Source organism: Vipera berus (genome assembly GCF_964194415.1).
Source record: "Vipera berus genome assembly, chromosome: 1".
In the NCBI taxonomy this organism is placed as follows: Eukaryota; Metazoa; Chordata; class Lepidosauria; order Squamata; family Viperidae; genus Vipera; species Vipera berus.
The window spans coordinates 234,957,209-234,977,751 of NC_138202.1; the positions used below are offsets into that span (position 1 = coordinate 234,957,209).

At 36.4% G+C, this 20,543-nt stretch overlaps 1 protein-coding gene across 1 annotated transcript in view; it reads left to right on the plus strand.

The window, feature by feature from the left end:
• The window catches only part of ADGRB3 (adhesion G protein-coupled receptor B3), a gene marked incomplete at both ends in the record, with an annotated part of 531,496 nt that overhangs the window by 265,271 nt on the left and 245,682 nt on the right, over positions 1–20,543 (plus strand). The window contains 4 exons of the mRNA XM_081313695.1: positions 4,013–4,159; positions 6,299–6,374; positions 11,550–11,652; positions 20,037–20,080. Of these exons, the coding sequence (XP_081169821.1) occupies positions 4,013–4,159; positions 6,299–6,374; positions 11,550–11,652; positions 20,037–20,080 (370 nt within the window). The remainder of the gene's footprint in view (positions 1–4,012; positions 4,160–6,298; positions 6,375–11,549; positions 11,653–20,036; positions 20,081–20,543) is intronic.

Below are 20,543 nucleotides of genomic sequence, written 5' to 3' on the forward strand. Positions count from 1 at the left end.
GCCTTATGCTGTCCCCTTCTATAAATCTCCAGTTCTTTTAGATTCATTATACTCCAGTTCTGCATAAATCTTGTTTGTGGAAAATATTAGGCTTTAATTGCTATATACCATCATATTCTGAATTCTGCTGATGTTCTCTAGACTAGGCAAGAAACACAGAAATTTATTTTATTCCCAACACAGAATAAGTGTTGGTAAGTCATTTCAGAGAGTTATGGATATAAGCCAGATAGTATCAGATTAACACCAAATACAATGTTAGATATATTTTTAAAGCACCATGTAGCCCCTTCCCTGTCTCTTCTACAAAATTTGGAGCGTAATCGAAGCTTAACATTGAAGGGTAACCAATTAATATATAAAATACTCAAATAATCACATTTTGGATAACTATCCCAAAGTTAAAGATGTTCAGGTTACAGAAGATGGATTGGCCTGACACAGCTCCAGTGCAGCAATTCTTAGCAGTCTCTGGTTTGGGAAAAATCACATTGCATTTCTGCTTATTGTTCAAAAGCTTGCACTGTATCCTGATTGCTTCCCTTTGCTTAGTCAGGAGATTTCTGGGAAACTGATGTTCTCTGGGTACCAACTACCAGGCAGCTGCTTCTTCTCCAAGCTATGCACAGCCTTCTCAGAAGGCTTCAGGAGGCTTCTGAGCATCGTGAGAAGGCCATGTGTGATATGGAGAAGGGTGCACATGTCCTCAGGTGGCTCCCATAAGGCCACGCAAGGCTCGCCTCAACAGTAGCATGAGGCAGAAAACAGCAAAAGCCTCTGGGGGCAAGCAGGGTTGGCTATGGCTTTGTGTTATGGCAATGGGGTGGCTGGCCATGGGTTAAGGATTGAGGTAGCCCTTTGCAATGATGGTGGTGCTGTCAGTGCTAGGTAAGATAGAAGCCCTGAAGTAACTAAGAATGCTGAAGGCCCAGGACTCTATTTCAGCCCAGCCTCACTGACACTTCTGGCTGTGCAGGGTTGCTGTGCAGGGCAGCCAAAAGCCTAGCGATAGGGAGGGGGGCGAGATGAGGTAGACAGGTAATTGGAGATAGTACTCTTGTGGACGTAAGTGTGGATGGGTTGCTAATCACCCAAATTTTGATCATGTGACCACAGGGGCAGTGTAATGGCTATAAATATGGGGAGCAGGCACATGTACCATCTGTTCAACCCTGCCATAGCTTCAGTCTCTGAATAAAAGGTCTCTAACTGAGGACTACCTACAAACAAATCTCTAAAGACTGCCTCTGTTCATTGCTCCTTTCACAAGCACACAAGGAAAAATGTTCAAGAGTGTAGTGGCTGGAAGTTTTGTGATACAGAGAAATTTGAACTGCTGAAGTAAACCATTTCAGAATTGGGTGTGTTTGCGTACACACACATGTAACAGCCTTAAATCCAGCTTTGCTAAAGAGCTAGCTGTCAAGCAATATATTGTGGAAATCTAATATAATTATTACCTTGTCTCTTGGTTTGAATTACACTTTCATTTAAAATGAAACCCACTTAGAAAAGGCTGAATTGTTTTATGCTGTAATTTTGTTATAACTGCTTTTACAGATCTTCCTGTTGTCTTTCTCATTTTACCCCTCTCTGGGGCATTTGCTGTAAATGAGTTATGCACATCATTGCCAATAGATGCAATGCGCAAATAACATCGACTCTGTTACCTCTTTCTAAGATTATTTAGAAAATGGATTTTTATTCGCTTTGCTAATGTGAATATGTTACCAGACCGTCGAATGCTTAGAACTAGTCTGAATCTTATTTCAAACTGACAATGTTACCATGGAGTCCCACTCAGTGTGCTAAAATCAGGATACAAGTAATCTCTAGATAACCACTACATTATAAATAGGGTCAGATGGATTAACAGATTTTCAGCTTCCCTATGTTTTCCCCACCGTTGTACCAATTATAATACACAAATGGGCAGGCATTTCAGTTAAAAAAATAATATCCCATATTTGCATTCAGAGCTATGAACTGTTGGTATGTATTTTCATACAACTCATTTAGAATTGACCATCATGGCTTTCTGGGTTTTGCAAATTAATAGCACAATTCACTATACAGTATGTTTATTTGGGGGGGGGGGAAACTACTGTATACAGGTGTTCTTACTTATGTTCTGCAGTGCAACCTAAACATTGTTTCTAGGGAAAATGAGTCCTATTTTGGAGTAGTGAATTGGTTGAGTTATGTTCATCATTAAATACTGTAATAGCTTGCATAGCTTAATTCTGTTTGGTTTATTTCTTATTTTTACATGTTGTCCTTCAAGCTTTCCCTAAATGGTTTATTTAGTGCCTTCAAAATTGGAATTTCAGTGGTTCTTCCCAACCGTAGACTTATCATGATTTATTTGGGTCCAATAAGCTAAAATCATAAATAAAATCAGTTTGGCCCAATAGTAATTGCTTTCATGTCAAGCTCTTCAGCATTTTTGCAGAATTTTTCTTCCTTGCTAAGATTTTGCTTTGCAAAATGCCTTTCTCTACACACATCCTTACCCAGGATTAGGTTTTCTTCACTCAACTTCTCAGCAGCCAAATTTTGTTAAGATGGTGGTGGCATAAAAAAACCTACAAGGGCATTCAACCAGAACTATTCATGAGAATACATTGAAGATTAACTAGTGTTCTTATCGAGCTGTTCCATTAACTCGACAGATAAATCTGCATACAGTATCTGTTCTACTAGTTCAGGAGTGTCAAACTCGCAATATCACATGACGTGTCGCGACATATTGAGACTTTTTTGCCATTGCCAGCAATGGGATGGGCGTGGTTTTGCTATGATGCATCCTGCCCATGGGCTGGCAGTTTGACACCCCTGTACTAGTTCAATGATGATGTTATTATTTGAAAAAAATAAAAGGGAAGGGGATCTTTGTTGATCAGGTGGATCAATGGTGTCTAAATGAGTGGAAGCCAAGGTTGAATTCAAATAGGCTAATTACAATGTGATTCTTACCAAATATACAAAAAGCTACATGAGGAAGGAAGTGTTGGGCAAAATGTTTATTAGGAGAGATTAATGCTCATTTGCATCATCAAAGTGAACTGTTTTCTAATTGGAGTATGTATCCCAGCCAGATCATAAATGCACTGAAAGGATTGTATAAAGTACTCTGCTCAATAAGGAAGCTTTGCACACTGAGGGCATGCTACAAGTAATAAATAACCTAGAGAAAAATCGTCTTAAGCTATTCAGACTATTTGCATCTTCTTTCTTTATATGTCAAATAAAAATATCAGACATTTACTCTAAATGGTCAGTGTGAAGATAAATGAAGTGAGGTGTGATGGTGTTTCACTCTCTAAATGTGCTCAGCAGAAGTAATAAAATGGTAATGCTTATTTTTCACATTGAAAAAAACAGTCAAAAATGACTTGTACGATACCAAATTTCTGCTTTCTACTTTGTCCAAAAGGAAGCTGCAGGCTGCTAATATGTCAATCTATTTAATAGGGCTTGTGTGCAATGGATGCAAGAGTTGTTACTGCTTCATTAGTCTGGTTCTAGAAATTATACCTCCTCAAGCAGTTTATAATATTTTTCTCCCTAATTCTGTCATTTTTAATCAGTTCAGAATCTGGTCTGAAGATATAGCTCTAATATCTCCTTCCATGTGAATCTCATGTCATGGAGTAACGGAATGAATAGTCCCTATTAAGATTCTGAATCTAACTGACAAGTGAGAGAATAAAATTCACAGTGTTGCACTTGCAGTCTATTAGTCGTGCCTAAGCTTGTCATCTTTCTGGTTTTTATGCATACAAGGAAGTAATTCTATGTATTCAATGAGCCAACCTCTGAGTCTGCCAATGTAGGATTGCAGTTTTTGTTCTTCCTTAATTTGAAATATGTCCCTATAAAACTTTTTTTGACAGTCAGAATTCTGAAATACACGTGCTCTTCTTAACTGATCCATAATAAAATACTTTGACTACTAAAACAAGAATTCTGCTTGATTTTTTTCCCCTTTTGGTATACTTTTTCTTCATAGTGGCCAGCATTCAGAAGCTTCCTGCAGCATCCGTTCTAACAGACATCAATTTCCCCATGAAAGGAAGGAAAGGAATGGTTGACTGGGCCCGAAACTCAGAAGATAGGGTTGTAATTCCCAAAAGTATCTTCACCCCTATGTCAACAGGTATTTTAATTTTCTATTTCATCAAAGCTCCGTGAAGAAAGCTAACTTGATAACTGGTGGGCTTGTTTCATAGATATTTTGGATCAGCCATTTGAAGATTTAGCACTACAGCCCAATTTTAGACTCACTCCTTCTATACAAATGTATGGCGAAAAATGTGTAAATGTGTATAGTGTAAATGATTAGCATGACTAGCATTTGCAACTAAACTTCTATTGTTATAATATGGCAGTTCTCCATGAAGCAAGGAAAATATATAGTAGAAAGAATATCAAGTTTATTCTTCATATAATTCAAAGTCCTTGAGCTGGATTTCTCTTTGGACTTCTCATTAGTTCATAGGTGGTGGTGTCTCCATATTATAATGCACCTTGAAACTGTTTCTATTTCTATGGGAACCCAGTTGAAGTTGGAAATAATATGGCAAAAGCAAAGAGTCAGTAGGGAAATCAATGGGGAGAGTGAGTATTTGAGTGGGTCTTCATTATTATAATCACAATAATGGAGACCAGCTGAAAACCATTTGTCTGCTTCAGAGTGCACCCAAATGGCTGCTGTAATCTTTGTGCCACTTTGTGCAATTTCAGGAATAGCCATTTCAGTTCTTTATGTGAAAAGGGGACTGACATAGTACACATTTATCTGGTTCTTCCTCCTCCCTGCTTCTGTATCTGTGTGTGAATGATCATGTTCATTATCTATAATTCTGATCTTTTGGAAAGGAAGTGATGGGCTTGTCACTACCAAGTTAGTATCCTGTTACAAAACAAGCAATGTGCATGAATGTGGAGTTGAGAGAGAAGAGAGCTCTCATGATTATGAGATAATTCCATTTTCGTATGGGAATGGCCTATGCTTGCCTTTGTTGCACAAGACTGATTGATGTGACTTCTACAAATATAGGCTTAAATAGGACTTTATTAGCTAAAATTAACCATGGTTCACTGTGAGTTCATTGTGGCAAACTGTTTTATTTAACTTGTGGGGTTGGTGGGTTATTTAAAGACCAGTGACTTTCCTAAGGCTAATAGTTTCCTAATAGTTGGATTATTAGATTAGGCTATTAATTATAATAATTAAGATTATAACACAAAATACCAGTTTAGCAGCAAATGAATTTCACAAATAACAAGGTTTCAGGATGTAAAATGTTCACGTCTAGAGACCTTTTTTCATCCCTTAGTGTAAAATCTTATTACATTATTATAAACAGGGCTTTTCAACCAGTGGTACGGGTACCACCTGTGGTACATTGGCACTTGGCAGGTGGTACGTGATCATCCTAGAAAAGTGGTAGCAGGGGAAGGGAATGAGCTGAACCAGTGGCAGCACTGCACAAGCCTGAACGAGAGATGGCTGGAGCTGCAAGGCTGTCAGGGCTCCGTGGAAGCGCCAGGATCAGCACCAGGCTCCAGCTGGAGCTTGACAGTGATCCTGGCGCTTCTCCTGAGCCCAGAAGAAGCACCAATCAGCTGGAATGTTGCAGCATCTCCAGGGTCTTGTGATTTACATTCAGATGCTTGGCAACTGATTCATATTTATGATGGTTGCAGTGTTCCAGGGTCATGTGAAGTGACCAAAACCTGCTGCAACCACTCAGCAGATGGGGGCAATAAAAACCACCACCCTCCACTCCACCCCTGCTGCCAATCCTCAACAGAAATGCTCACAACAATGAAAACCTCGGACAGGAGGAAAAGCACTGCCGGGTGGGCAGGCAGGTGTCTTGCTCGGCTGTGGCTTGGGGCCACTTTTTTCAGTGCCATTGTAACTTCGAACAGTCACTAAGCAAACTATTGTAAGTTGAGGACTACCTGTACTTCATCACTTTTTTACCTTTTTTTTTTTGGTCATCAAGCTTTTGACACCTTGCTAGGTAACTGGTGGTACTCGGATATTGCCATATCCTAAAAGTGGTACAATGGGTGAAAAGGTTGAAAAGCCCTGCACTAGAATATATTACAATTGCAATGTTGGTTTTCTTTAAACAAAGTTTTCTATAATGATAACATACTGTTGGTGTGTGTGTGTGTTTGTGTGTGTGTGTGTGTGTGTGTGTGTATAATGACAAAGTTGGAGATGATTGAAAAAGCATCAAATTTCATCTACATATTGTCTTCTTTCTTCCTTTGATTTTAGAACTAGATGAATCCACTGTGTTTGTACTTGGAGCAGTACTGTACAAAAATTTAGAGCTTATTTTGCCTACCTTAAGGTAAGTGATAACTCTAAGAGGCAGTTCAAATGGAGTGTGTCTCTAAGATGTGTGCTGTAGAAAGCAGGCAGAAATGCAATATAAGACTTCCTTTCTTATTTTTGTCTAAAGAAGGAACAACTAACCTGGTTTGGGTTCTACATCAAGTGTGTCATTTGCTTTTCTTGGTTTTCCCATTAACCTCCAATAGCAGAACACAAGAAAATATTCTCCAGTTTTGTTTAGCAACATCATTCCTAGGTCTGGCAACAGCATTAAAGGGTATATAAGGGTGAGGCAAGAGCATTGGAACATCTAGAATAGAATCAGGCAACTTGATATTTTCTGTGTCTCTTTAATTTCTGTAATCCCTTATCATTAGCCAGACCGGCAAGGATTTTTGGTATTTGATGTCCAAGTCACTTGGATCACACAAGGTTGCCTGCTGATCTAGCTGGAGGAGTCACCCAGAGTTAAGATAGCAGTGGGAAAAGGCAGAAGCTTGTAATAGGAAGAGGAGATACACCTCATGAGTGAGCCAAATTACTTCCTTTAGCTCAATACAAGCAATGAGGAAGGAGACAGGGATGGTCAGGGTTTTCCTCCATTGCAAAGAAGAATGGTTAAGAATTAGGAAGGAAGAGATAATGTGTCTGTATGTGTATGAAAGACAAAAAAAAGCAAGGGAGAACTTTAGAACAGCTCATAGTGGTGTTTTTTTTGTAAATTCCACTGTTTCAATCTGTCAGCTGAAATTAAAGCATAAGTATTAGCTTTGAAAGTGTTAAGGCATAGTGTCTTAATTGCAGATGGGCTGTGCTTATTTATAGATGCAGACATGCTTTCATCTGTGTAATGTAAGTGCTTTAATACTGACTAGATAATAAAATAAAAATAAAAATAAAAAGACAGATGACACCATTACTAGGTAAGATATAGATATATCTCAACTCCATACATTTATTTAATACAAATGCTACTTGATGTCCTAAGCATGTGGGTTGGGGGTGGGGGAAACCTACTCTTGGTAAATAATACTGCCCCTTTCTTGGTGCTTTATCATAATTGGCACAATAAGATATGTCAAGATTTAGGCACCGCTGAGTAGGTATAAATGAAAAGTCAAGCCTCTTAACTTGGAGGGGAAAAAAACCCCTGCAACCAATGGCTATTAGACATTTATCACACATACAAAAATGTTCCATAGAAAGCAAAAGGGGATTTGTTCAGAGACTGACAAGGCAGTTTTTGCTCAGTCTGTATTACAGTGCTTCAACTGTCAAGTAGAAACATAAATGAAATCAGAGAAGAATGAAAAACAAGATGATATCCAGGAAGCCTTTTATGTACCCAGGAAGAAGTAAGAGTAGGTACTTAATTGCAGCTTTGTATCTTTTCTTTCTGCTCCCTCTGGTGAAGTCTTCACATCAACAGCTTTGTATGGGACAAGATACTACATATGCAGAGTGAGAAAAACACCAGTGAGGAAAATTGATAGACAGCCGTAGACTGTTTCACTCTTCCCCAGCTGTCAAAAAGTCTCTTAGGAGCAGGAAACAATATGTTTTCCTCTCAATCAGGCTTTGGGGGATTTTTTTTAAAAACAGTTTTGGACAGTGAAAAGGGATTAAAAGATCTTTATTTGCCCATTAATCCTCCCATGGGTTTTATCTTTCTAGTACTGCATTACTAATAACTAACGAACACTTAACAAAGAAGTTTGCTTATGAAGGGAATAGCTAATTCTATCAACAGCATAACTATTTTAGCTCTTGGGGTGTGATGTGGTGATTTAATTGCCTTGCTGAAGTCAAGTGGGTCTTCTGAATGGAAAATTTCCGTAAACCCCTCATATATCCTGCTAAGTCTCATCAAAAAGATGTAATTGTAATAAAAGGAAATGTAAAACAAAATTGTTTAAAACCTAAAGTTTACTCCATGATTCCAGGAGCATTTGAACATTTTGTATAAATGGGAGTATTTTCTCAGATTCACTCTCTACTTCTTACCAAACCCAAAGTTGGTTTGATGCATGTTTTGCCTTCCAAATAAGTGCTTGTTAAATGTTCATTTAATTAATGGTAATTAGATATCAGGTAAATAATATGATTTTAATTAATTAGTTACATCAGTTAAATTTTCAGAACTGTATGTCAAATATTTTTTGTCAAAAGATGGTCTCTTCTGACATATACAAAATCTATGTGTTCTGAAAATTTAACTTTTTAAATTTGTTAGTTTTGATACGTATAAAGCAATCCTTATCCCACCGTGTTTATAGTTTGATTCTTTTATGCAGAGAAAGTCAGATGTTCATAAACCTTATTCTCAGTTTGTGGGATTTTTCAGTATAATTGTCTGATTAATAACATACTTTGGGAACCCAGTGGCAGCTTGATCAAATTGTACAGTTTCCATGTGGAAAACCTTTTCTGCACATGCAAGTATTGGCAGCATAGGGTCAGGTGCCATCTCTCTTCAATACGCAGGCATGTAATACACTGATTTTTGTGCCACAAAGAAAGATGAGATGTACCCTCATCACACAGGAAAACATATCCTGCTATGTTAATGTAAAAACTAGATGGCTGAAGGAAAATTTTCTTTCATCGCTCTTCCTGTGCATGTTAAGAACTTTAGCTGGTGTTGTTTTGCGAATGCCATCCACTTCTAAAGTGAAGCTGGTTACAGCAACAACAACAACAAAAAAGGTTTTGTTTTAGCAGTTGCAACCTAGCTACGGAATATCATGTACCCTCCCCTCCCCAAGGTTTCTCTTCTGTCAGGTTGTGGGGTCCTTGGTGCTCTCTGAGCTTGACTGTTTTATTGCAGATGATGTTATTTACTTTGATAATGAAACAGTTGAGCTACAAATATGCTCTTCTATTGTTGTCATCTTTATTGCCTTATTGGCATCATATAAAAACCTTTTTACCTGGGTGTCTTTAGATTTTTTCTACATATCTTCATTTTCTGATCATACATGTATTTTTATACATACCTTCATTTTCTGATCCTACATTTTGATCTGTCTTCATTTGTATTACCAACAATGTTTATTTTTTTTTAAAAAATGTGAGTTTTGTTTTAATAAGCATTTGATAAATAAATTGTATTTTTTAATATTTCAAGAAAAAAATTAAACATCACATGGTATATGTCTTAATGTATTCCTTACCTAAATATAACCTATGCCCTTCATTTCCCTTAAGAAAAATACACACTGAGTTTAGTTATTTTCCTGCATAAATAATCACAATATTATTCCTTCTTAAAAAGTGTCCTGTTTGACCAGGAAAGAGTCCATCATCACACCTCTGTGTGTTTTTGCCAATAAGACTAATTTATCAGAGAGTTGAACAATAGTGTGACATAGCATAAATGTTGTTGTCAATGCATTACTAATGTCCTAGATTTTGTTTTCACAGTCATTCTAGATTTATTTCCTGTTTGATGCCCTTTCATGCCAGAAGCATTTTGAGACATTTCACAAACCCACAAACACTAAACGGGGGCTCATTAAACAAAATCACTTCCAGAAAAAAAATAACAAATTTTGTTTAAAAGCAGACAATACTAATTTTGTATATAAAAATTATATCTGTATGGATATTAAATCCAAAGAGGTTGTGATTATTCAGTTATAAGACTTCATATAACGCATAATTCGTTCATTTACTGAATTGGAAAAAATGTAATAGAAACTTTAAAGCTTAATTGGACAGTTTTATATCTTGCACAATATATAATAAGAAATCTGTATGTGCAGGATTTCAATACGCTATTGGGTATTTATTATCGCTGAGGTACTTTGTAAGACAATTTCCACACAGTAGAAAAAGATATAGGTTTAGTACTTCATAAAAATAAAATAAAAAACCCAGCAGGTGGCAGCACCTAGCCGACCTTAGGTCATCTCCAAAAAATAAAAAATAAAAGGCAAGACTGAACCTTGATTAATACTTAGAAGGCTACAGAAACACTTCAGCAGGTGAATTTCATTTCACAGTGGGATTTTCAGATGCCATTAAGTTTAGGAATGGAAACACAAACCTTCCGTGAGGCAAAATGTTTATTCTTAATTATCCAAGCTTCACATTTAAGTTGAAATATATACAAGGGAGGGGGGGAAAGTTCATTTCGCTTTTTCTCATGAAAACACTGCATTAACTAACCATGGGTAGCTTTCTGGAAGCTCAGGAGCCTGAGCTATATTTTCCAGCTGAAAAGAAACTGTCCAGTTTAACTGTACAATGACAGCTAAAGTAGAATGTTGCTTCTAAAAATCACATTGTGATACGGAAAGTAGCCATTGACTTTATCACAACGTAGTTCAATTTCATAAGGTACACACTGATAATTTATTGAATAGCCTGCACATAGAAGAAGATATAATTCATACACTTAGGAATTTGGCAGAGGAGCTGATGTATTTATAAAAGGCATCCTGATTTATTTTTTTTTACTCCAGTCCTCATGCCCAGTACATCATTTTTAATCCATACTGGAATCGCATGCCTTGATTCTGGTTTTGGAAATGTATTTAATCAACTTATATGGCTTCCCATCTTTCAAAGGTGATTCTTGGTGGCTAACAACACATAAAAACAATAAAAAGAAAACAGTGAAATAAAAATACCAGCAATTTCATGACCATTATTAGGTCAAGTCAACTTAGGAATCTTAGAGGACAGAACTGAGATCACAAGCATAGTGTGAACAGACTGCTACTTTGTTTTTTTAACACCGAAGTAACTTGTAAATGGCACAAAATTACATTTAAGTCCCTTGTGTTATTGATGAAAAACAGAGTTGATTTTGAGGAAATTCTCATTGCTGCCATTCTTATGAATGTTTTTCAGTATGTCTTCAGCAAAATGGCCATATCAGAGCTTTACGAAAAAAATGTGCTTTGTCTAACACAAATCTCAGGTTTGCCAGAAGATTAATGAGTTTATAGGCCTGTGAATATTTATGTTGTGAATCTATTTTTTTTAATCAATAAATTGTACTTAGTAAAAGGCACTTGTATCAGCAGGATATCCTGAACATATTTGACCACATTTTTATAAATTCTGTGGAGGGAAATTGATTTAAATTCCCTTCTTGCTAGCCATTATTTAAAGAAACCACAATTTCTCTTTGCATAAATTGTAGTTTTAGTGACTGTTGTGTTTTTAATTGTTCTTTTTCCAGAAATTATACAGTTATCAACTCCAAAATCATTGTAGTCACCATACGGCCTGAACCCAGAACATCAGATTCCTTTCTAGAGATAGAATTAGCACACTTGGCAAACGTAAGTATTTCTGCTTATTTTCCAATTGGCTGAAGATTTTAAACAGAGAATATAAAGAACAATTTCAACCCGAGTCAATTTTAGCTCACATGTTTGTTTGTTTTCACTGATTTTGTAGTTGGGGGTTACTTTTATGTAATTAGAAGCAATATATATACAGTGTGAACAGAAAGGACTCACTGTAGAATGACAAATTCATCTTATTTTAGATTCAAAAGCATGACGATTTCCATATCACTGAATGCCTAAGTAGTTCCCATGTATTATTAAACTGTTCTTTATAAACTCTATAAACAATACCTCCAAAATTGTGTATTTATTTAATTTTTATTTCATTTATTAAAATCTTTAAACTACCCAATGCCAGAAGCTCTGTGGTACAGAGTTAAATATACTACAGTTAGTCCTCAACTTACAATAGTTCATATAGTGACTGTTCAGCAGTTAGAACAGCACTGAAAAAAGTAACTTATCACTCTTTTTCTCATTTATGACCATTGCAGCATCCCCATGGTCACATGAACAAAATTCAGACAATTGGCAACTGGTTCATATTTACGATGGTTGCAGTGTCCCGGGGTCATGTGGTCACCTTTTGCAACCTTCTGACAAGCAAAGTCAAAGGGGAAACCAGACTCACTTAACAACCATGTTAATGTATCAGGTGCAATGATTCACTTAATAGCTGCGGCAAGAAAGATCGTAAAAGGGGCAAGATGTTTTGCTTTGCAATAGAAGTTTGGGGCTCAATTGTGTTTGTAAGTCGAGGACTATCTATACTCCAGCAAACATTACATACGGAAGACTGGCTGCAGAATCCAGGAATATATGCGGAACCCCATAATAACAATCATCTTATGGAGGTATGAAAGGAAATTCATTCATGACTTTAAAGATGATACCTAAAACATAGCAGTTTTAGGTTTGAGTTTTGCTATTGGTAATTAATGTGAAAGTAGTAGAACAGTCCTAAGCTTCTCTGATAGTCATCTTAGAAGGAACAGAATGAAAAGCAGGGGGGAATCCATCCTGGGAGGAATGTGACTTGGGGAATCACAGAAAAAGTTATGCAGATATAAAAATGCTGCTGCTAGTAGACAGCTTATATTAGTATAGGTAGTGTAGTACAACCAGTATAGTATAGTACAGCCAGCAGATCTTTACACTGGATTTGGCATTTTTTCCTACTTATTAAGTCCTTCCCAAAGACCTGGGATAGGCAAATGTTGTTATTTGATAGTGTAAAAGGTTTTGTCACAGGATGTAAGCTGTTCCAAGTAAACTTGCCTTTTGCAATTGACTGACGGAGACTTTATCAATACTATTGATGTTCAAATGATTCTCCAGATATTTAGTTATTGCAGCCATGGCACATATTAGTGTTGATACTATCTTTGCTTACTTTTGCCACAGTTGTTCTACTTGTATTTTCATGTCTTTGTATTTTGTCATTTTCTCCAGTTCTTTCTTTTCTCCTCTGCTGCCTCCAGATACTGCCACATCCACTATCCAGACTTTTTGTCTTTCTTATATAGACAGTTGTTAAGTCTTGTATGTTATATGGCAGGTGGTTTAGTGATTTTTAGCGTTGATTAATTGGAATGGGTGGAATTTCAATACATGGCCAACTGCCCCACTGAAATAAATGGTTCATAAAATTAACTTTTCATTGGGCTGTATCCTGAAATATGAACAGATCAATATGAAGAGTGAAAAAAAATGTAGATCTTGCCTTGGAAAGGGAATGGCAAAGGGGAAAAGACTATTTAATTCTGAGAAAAGTGGATATCACGAGAAAGAAACTCAAAATAAGCCTATCTTAATTATGTCAGAAATTCTGATAAGCCTTCAGGAGTCTGTTATTCTCTCTCACAACACTGAGGAAAATTTCTGCTGCTTTTTTGTCTCTTGAGATTGCATAACTTGAAGGGCCAAAAAAGTCACTTGAAAAAACGGTAACTAGGAATGGAGGTTGTAATTACAGGTCGTCCTCAAGTTACAACATTTTTTTTTAGTGACAGTTCAAAGGCATAACGGCACTGAAAAAAAGTGACTTATAGCAATAGCACTTAAACTTATATTTTGCTCCATGGTGCTTTACACCACTTTCTGGGCAGTTTACAAGGTCAGCATATTGCCCCCAGTTATCTGGGTCCTCATTTTACCGACCTCAGAAGGATACAAGGCTGAGTTAACCTTGAGCTCAAGATCAAACTCCAGGATATAGACAGAGTTTGCTTGCAATACTGCATTCTAACCACTGCGCCACCACGGCTCCTAACAAATTATGGTCATTTTTCACACTTATAGCCATTGCAGCATCCCCATGGTAACGTGATCAAATATCGGATGCTTGGAAACTGACTTATATTTATGATAGCTGCAGTATCCCGGGTCATGTAATCGTCTTTTGCAGCCTTCTGACAAGCAAAGCCAGATTTACTTAACAACTATGTTACTAACTTAACAACTGCAGTGATTTACTTAACAACTGTGACAAAAAAGGTTGTAAAATGGGGCAAAACTTACTTAACAACTGTCTTGCTTAGCAACAGAAATTTTGGATTCATTTGTGGCTATAAGACAAGAACTGCATGTATTTTGGTCCTCATGCTGGAATAGAACAATAAGCAATCCAAATATTGTCTCTAAACTATATATCATTACTGGGACCATTTGTAGAACAATGGCATAGTATCACCAAGCCAGGGGAAAGTTAAATGGACTTGAGAATGACCTCTAACAGTCCTTTTTCATTCCCCCCTTTTTATTGCCTTTTTTCAGAAATGCAGTGACATAGCGTACGGCTTTTTGTCACACCTTGAAAATGTTTGTCAGTTTCATTCTGGCCGCACAAGATGAAAGGCATTAATTGACGCTTGACTTCGTCCACTTGTTTGCAATATTAATAACTACCGTGTTAGCTGAAGGACTGGAAGTGCTGACAATACAGAAGGGCAGTAGCAACCTTATCAATAATATCTTAGAGGAAGTGTTTTTTTTTCTTTTGGCTGGTTTTATATTTGATAACCTGAGATTTAAAATCTGAAAGGGAAGAGAGTTATTTAGGCAAACAACTCCAGAAGCCCTCCAAAGGTCCACCAACATAAAAGGGAAAATGCATTGAGAATAGTGTTAGCATTCCATTAAGAATAGACTGTGTAGCTGTTTGCATTCAGATCTTGCCTTGTTTATGTAAGAGGGTTTAATAGAACTGTTAAAATGAGACTGACTATCTATCTATCTATCTATCTATCTATCTATCTATCTATCTATCTATCTATCTATCTAACTATCTATCTAATTAATCAGCATCTTTTTTTCTCAATGTGCTAATTTAATGGGGGGTTTTTTAATTATTTTTCCTCTACAACAATTCACCTAAATTTAAGACACGATAGTAATTGTTGTAATTACTTTATCTTTGAACTCTGTAGTTAATTTTAATCAGGTGACGACAATTTTGCTTCAGCTGTAGACCTTGAACATTGTACATTAATGGCTCACAAAGTACAGAAGTTAATGTTACCAATTTAATCGTTTAATTATTTAATTTATTCACTAAGAAAGAAGTAAAATCCTGAACTTTTATTCAAATATTTCTTTTCTCATATTGTGCTAATAACTGTGCTCCATCGTATGTGAGTTAAATCTATTTTATGTGGTTTAATGTGATAGTTATGATCATATAAATATCGAGCTTAAGATATTTTCAAAGTCATTGTTTTAGCGAGAATCTTGTTTAAGTGGAAAAAGCAAAGACCTGAAGCAAGGGGTATCTGTGTGTAAGGTTGTGTGTCATAGTGTGAATGTCAAACCTGTGAGCTTTCTTTGAAGAGCACCTACCTTTCAGGATGGCTCAACAATTTTGACACATCTATTCTTCCAAAAAGAAGACATCGAAGTGAAGAATTTTGCTTTACAAAATTGCATAGTTCCTGGTGATTGATTTTTGCACTTATTACTAGGATGTCCTTGACAATTTCTCACCAAAGCTGGACTTGAAATCAGAATTAAAAGGGGATAGTTAATCATGCTGCAACATAATTTCATATTTCTATCAAGAGCTCACTGTACAGTGATTCAAACTATCAGCCAGGGTTTTTTTAAATATACACTGTTTTTATTTCAGAAAAAATATCACATCGTGGTATTTTTTCTGAACATCCAGTATCATTTGGGGGGGGGGCAAGAATGGCCCCTGTAACACCACAGCTCCTGAAGCTGCATTGGTTACCAGTCTGCTTCTGGGTGCAATTCAAGGCATTGGTGATCACCTTTAAAGTCTTTCATGGCATGTGCCCAGGTTACTTGAGGGACCATCTCACCACACTGGGATTGGCTCATGCCAGGAGAGGCATGCTGTGGATCCCATCAGCCCTATTATTCTGGATGGCGGGGTCCAGGAAGAAGATCTTCTATGCTGTTGCTCCTGCCCTCTGGAACATCTTTCCCTCCAATGTGAGGTTGGCCCCCACCCTCCTATTTTTTCATAGGGCCCTAAAACATGGCTCTGTTCCAGTGGAGAAAGAGTGCAATGGAGGTGATTGACTGGGTAATAACAGATCCCACCTACCTCACCCTCCCCATGTGTCTTTGGTTTTAATGTTTGTTTTAACTTTTCATGTTTCAGCTTGTATGCAACTGTAAGTTGCCCAGAGATACCCTATGGTAAGCTGGGCAGCCAATCAATTTTATAAATTTGATAGATAGATAGATAGATAGATAGATAGATAGATAGATAGATAGATAGATAGACAGATAATTATTTGTTTGATAAATATACCATTTACCTCTCTAAGTAAGATGCTCCTCGTTTTTGCTTAACGCCGCACTAATTTTTACTGTTATACTTTTTAAAAAGTAACATAGGGCTAATCTTACTTTATCTCATAATACACTAGCAGGAATTCTCGAATAGATGCTTGATAATATTAACTTCTACAAATATAAAATTGGCGACATTATCATCTTTCTGGAGCAAGTTTGGCATTGTGGTTAAGGGTTCAGGCTAGAAACAGGAAGAGTGTGAGTTCTAGTCCCACCTTAGGCACAAAGCCAGCTGGGTGGCCGTGAGCCAGTCACTTTCTCTCAGCCCTAGGAAGCAAACAATGGGACACCACTTCTGAAAAACTTTGCTAAGAAAACTTCAGGGACCTGTCCAGGTAGTCTCCAAGAATCGGACATGATTCTTTCTATTGTAAATGGAAGACATAGCTATAATAGCTTGCCTTAATACCACCTTAAATAAGATTCAAAGTAGCAACATCCTAGCACGCTACTGAAAGAGACATTGGAACGTCCTAATAATTTCTTCTTAAATACACGAGAGCATCATCAAAAATGATCATGCCAATCTTCTGTTGAATATTTTACACACATACCCAATTTCAGCTCTGGCCACAACATATACAATTTCAGATATTTTATGAGTTAATGGATGGCGTATACACCCGTTTGTGCATATAATTGGGGAATGTATTTTAACTATATACATTCGTTGAAAAGGACAATATGTAAATGGATCTTCTTAAACCCAGGAAGATGATTTCTTTTTTTCCAGTTTAGGTTTTTTTTTAAAAAAAAACACAATTCTTATCTCAATAGGGCAGGCTAATATTTAAAGTTTGCAGTGTGACAGAAGGGAAAAATCATGCTACACTGTCAGGTTTGGTTAGGTACATTTCTATTATTTTTTTATTGAAAAAAACACAATTCTTATCTCAATAGGGCAGGCTAATATTTAAAGTTTGCAGTGTGACAGAAGGGAAAAATCATGCTACACTGTCAGGTTTGGTTAGGTACATTTCTATTTTTTTTTTATTGAAAAGTTTTACAATACATTTTTGAATACAAAAAAAACCCCTCCTCCCCCTCCCCTCTCCCCAATCCCTCCCTACCCTACCCTCCCCCCTCCCCGACTTCCCAGAGCTGAATACAGGGTATAAAAATACAAACAAGCATAATCTAAAATATGCTAATAACAATAAAAAATTAAATTCTGTCGCACTTTAACTCTCCATCGTCAAAATATTAATAAAATAACTACTAACTAGTTATACACTACTTATTCAAATGCTAAATGAAACTTTTTAGTCCCATATTTATTCTGAATATATTCAATCCATCTCCTCCATTCCACAATGTATCTCTGTTGCGATTGGTCTTTCAAATACGCTGAAATCTTTGCCATTTCCGCCAAGTTAGAAACTTTTAAAGTCCACTCTTCTATAGTCGGTAGTTCTTCCTTCTTCCAATATTGCGCTACTAAAAGTCTTGCTGCCATAATTAAATTCAACATCAACTTAGTATCTATAACAGTAGTATCTGTAATAATACCCAATAAAAACAATTGCAGAGAAAACTTTATCCTTTTCTTAAATATCTTTTGCATATTCCACCAAATTTTAATCCAGAAAGCTTTATACATTCGTTGAAAAGGACGATATGTAATTGGATCTTCCTAGACCCAGGAAGATGATTTCTTTTTTTCCAGTTTAGGTTGTGTGTTTTTTTTTAAAAAAAATAATTCTTATCTCAATAGGGCAGGCTAATATTTAAAGTTTGCAGTGTGACAGAAGGGAAAAATCATGCTACACTGTCAGGTTTGGTTAGGTACATTTCTAGTTTAGATCTCTAAGTGTCTTACTCTCTGTTTATCTATTGTCAGAATGACCTGCTAGGGTTCATGTCTTGTTTGCATATAATCTAATAAAAAAACTTATTAAAAATAAGTCTATTGGCTTCTATGTGTATGCTGATTTATCAGAGTAGCTGATCCAGAGCAAGCATGGGGGGGGGGGAAAGATATATACAACTTGAGTATATTGGGCATAAAGAGTGGCGAGGTGTTTTCATACTTATTTTCAGCAGTCTAGATCAGACTGACCTGGAGTGCAGCCATAAATGGAGCACTCTATAAAGCTGTTTATACATTGCTTCCCAAGAGCTTTTTTGCTAATTTCTTAACAGTGACTAAGTAAGCTGCTCCTATCTATCCAAAAGAAAGCCATCCTAAAGGCCTTCCTCTATGCCAGACATGTCAAACACAAGGCCTGGGGGCCAAATCCGGCCCGCAAAGTGGTTTCATGCGGCCCACGAAGCCATCCTGGAAACAGTGCGGGAATGGCCCCCGCTGCCTTGGCCCTGGCCCAGAGACCCTCAGACCTGTCCCACTCCTGCCCAGGCCCCCATAGGCACCCTTGATGCGAACGATGTAGAGCTGGCCACGCCCACCCAGTAGGCCATATGCACTCTAGCCACGCCCACCCAGTAGGCCATGCCCACCCTGGCCATACCACCCGGCCCCCTGAGGGCAACTGCAATGCTGATGCGGCCCTCAATGAAATTGAGTTTGACACCCCTGCTCTATGCCAACCCGAGTAGACATCCCTTAGGGCCATGAACACTACCTTTAACATTTAAAGGATGAAGCAGAAGCTGTTGTTTTCGTTGAGTATTATATGTTTGTAGTACAATATATGAAGCAACATAGTCAATGGATATAAAAGAAAACAGTCTTCAAAATGGCAATGCGGTTGAAACATGGCAACTGGTCAAAAGGTCATTTGTGAATTATGAAGCAATGTGCAAAAGATAGGTCTCTAGATGAATGGCAGTGGCACAGCAAGGATTTATGATCCTAACTATTCAGACAAAGTAAAACAAAACTATATTGTATGTGAACATATGCAAATTAAACTTCTGAAATTAAGAGAAACTTGGAATAATGGTGAATGGATTCACAGAGCTGGGAATTCTATCCAGTTCTTATGCTCATTCAAATCTCAGAGTTCAGAATTCTTTGATATAAAATGCATGATTTGTTTTTGGGGTTTTTTTTGTATTTGTTTGTTTTTGGTGGATCATGAAGTTCTAAACAAGTCTCAGAAAGCTTGAAGTCTATCCATGTCTGATTTAGAATATCATGTGTGTGTATATATATATATATATATATATATATATATATATATATATATATATATATATATATATATATATATATATATATATATATATACATATATATATATGTATATATACATATATACATATATATATATATATATATATACATATATATATATACATATATATATATATACACACACACATATATATATATATATATACATACATACATACATACATATATATACATACATACATACATACATACATACATACATACATACATATATATATATATATATATATATATATATATATATATATATATATATATATATATATATATATTTCATACAACTGAACTGTTCATTTTTATTCAGGATCGAAGAGTTTTTGCTGTTAAAATATGTATATTTTTGTTACATCTCTGAGTAAAGGATACATTTTAATGGATATTCTCCCATTTTTTCTAGGGCACATTGAATCCCTATTGTGCATTATGGGATGATTCCAAAATGTAAGTAACAGATGTTTATTGCTCTTATTCAGGATGTATATTTCCAAATCACATCAATATCTAGGTAGAGAATAGATTAAAAGCATTATTATGATATGCAGAAATCTGTGCTAAACATAAACTTAAGTATATAATTATGCCAATATAGTGCTGTACCAGTTTCAGGATCCTGTTTTTACATTATATATTGGCACTGGAAAATCGGAAATCTAACCAACTCACCCACCTTCATTCTGGCATTGATTAGTTAATAACTTATTATTGTCAAGGGTCTCTGACAGTATTGGTATGCATGGAAATTTTTACAGAAGCATGTGATTCCAATAGGACTCTTAGGATTAAATGCTTATTTGTGCTTATTTATTGCAAAAGAACATGTTACTAAGCAACATTCTGAGCACATTGTCAGATTTTTAGGCAACAAAGTGTTTGTATGTGTGCATGTTACATATAAAGTGTGTGT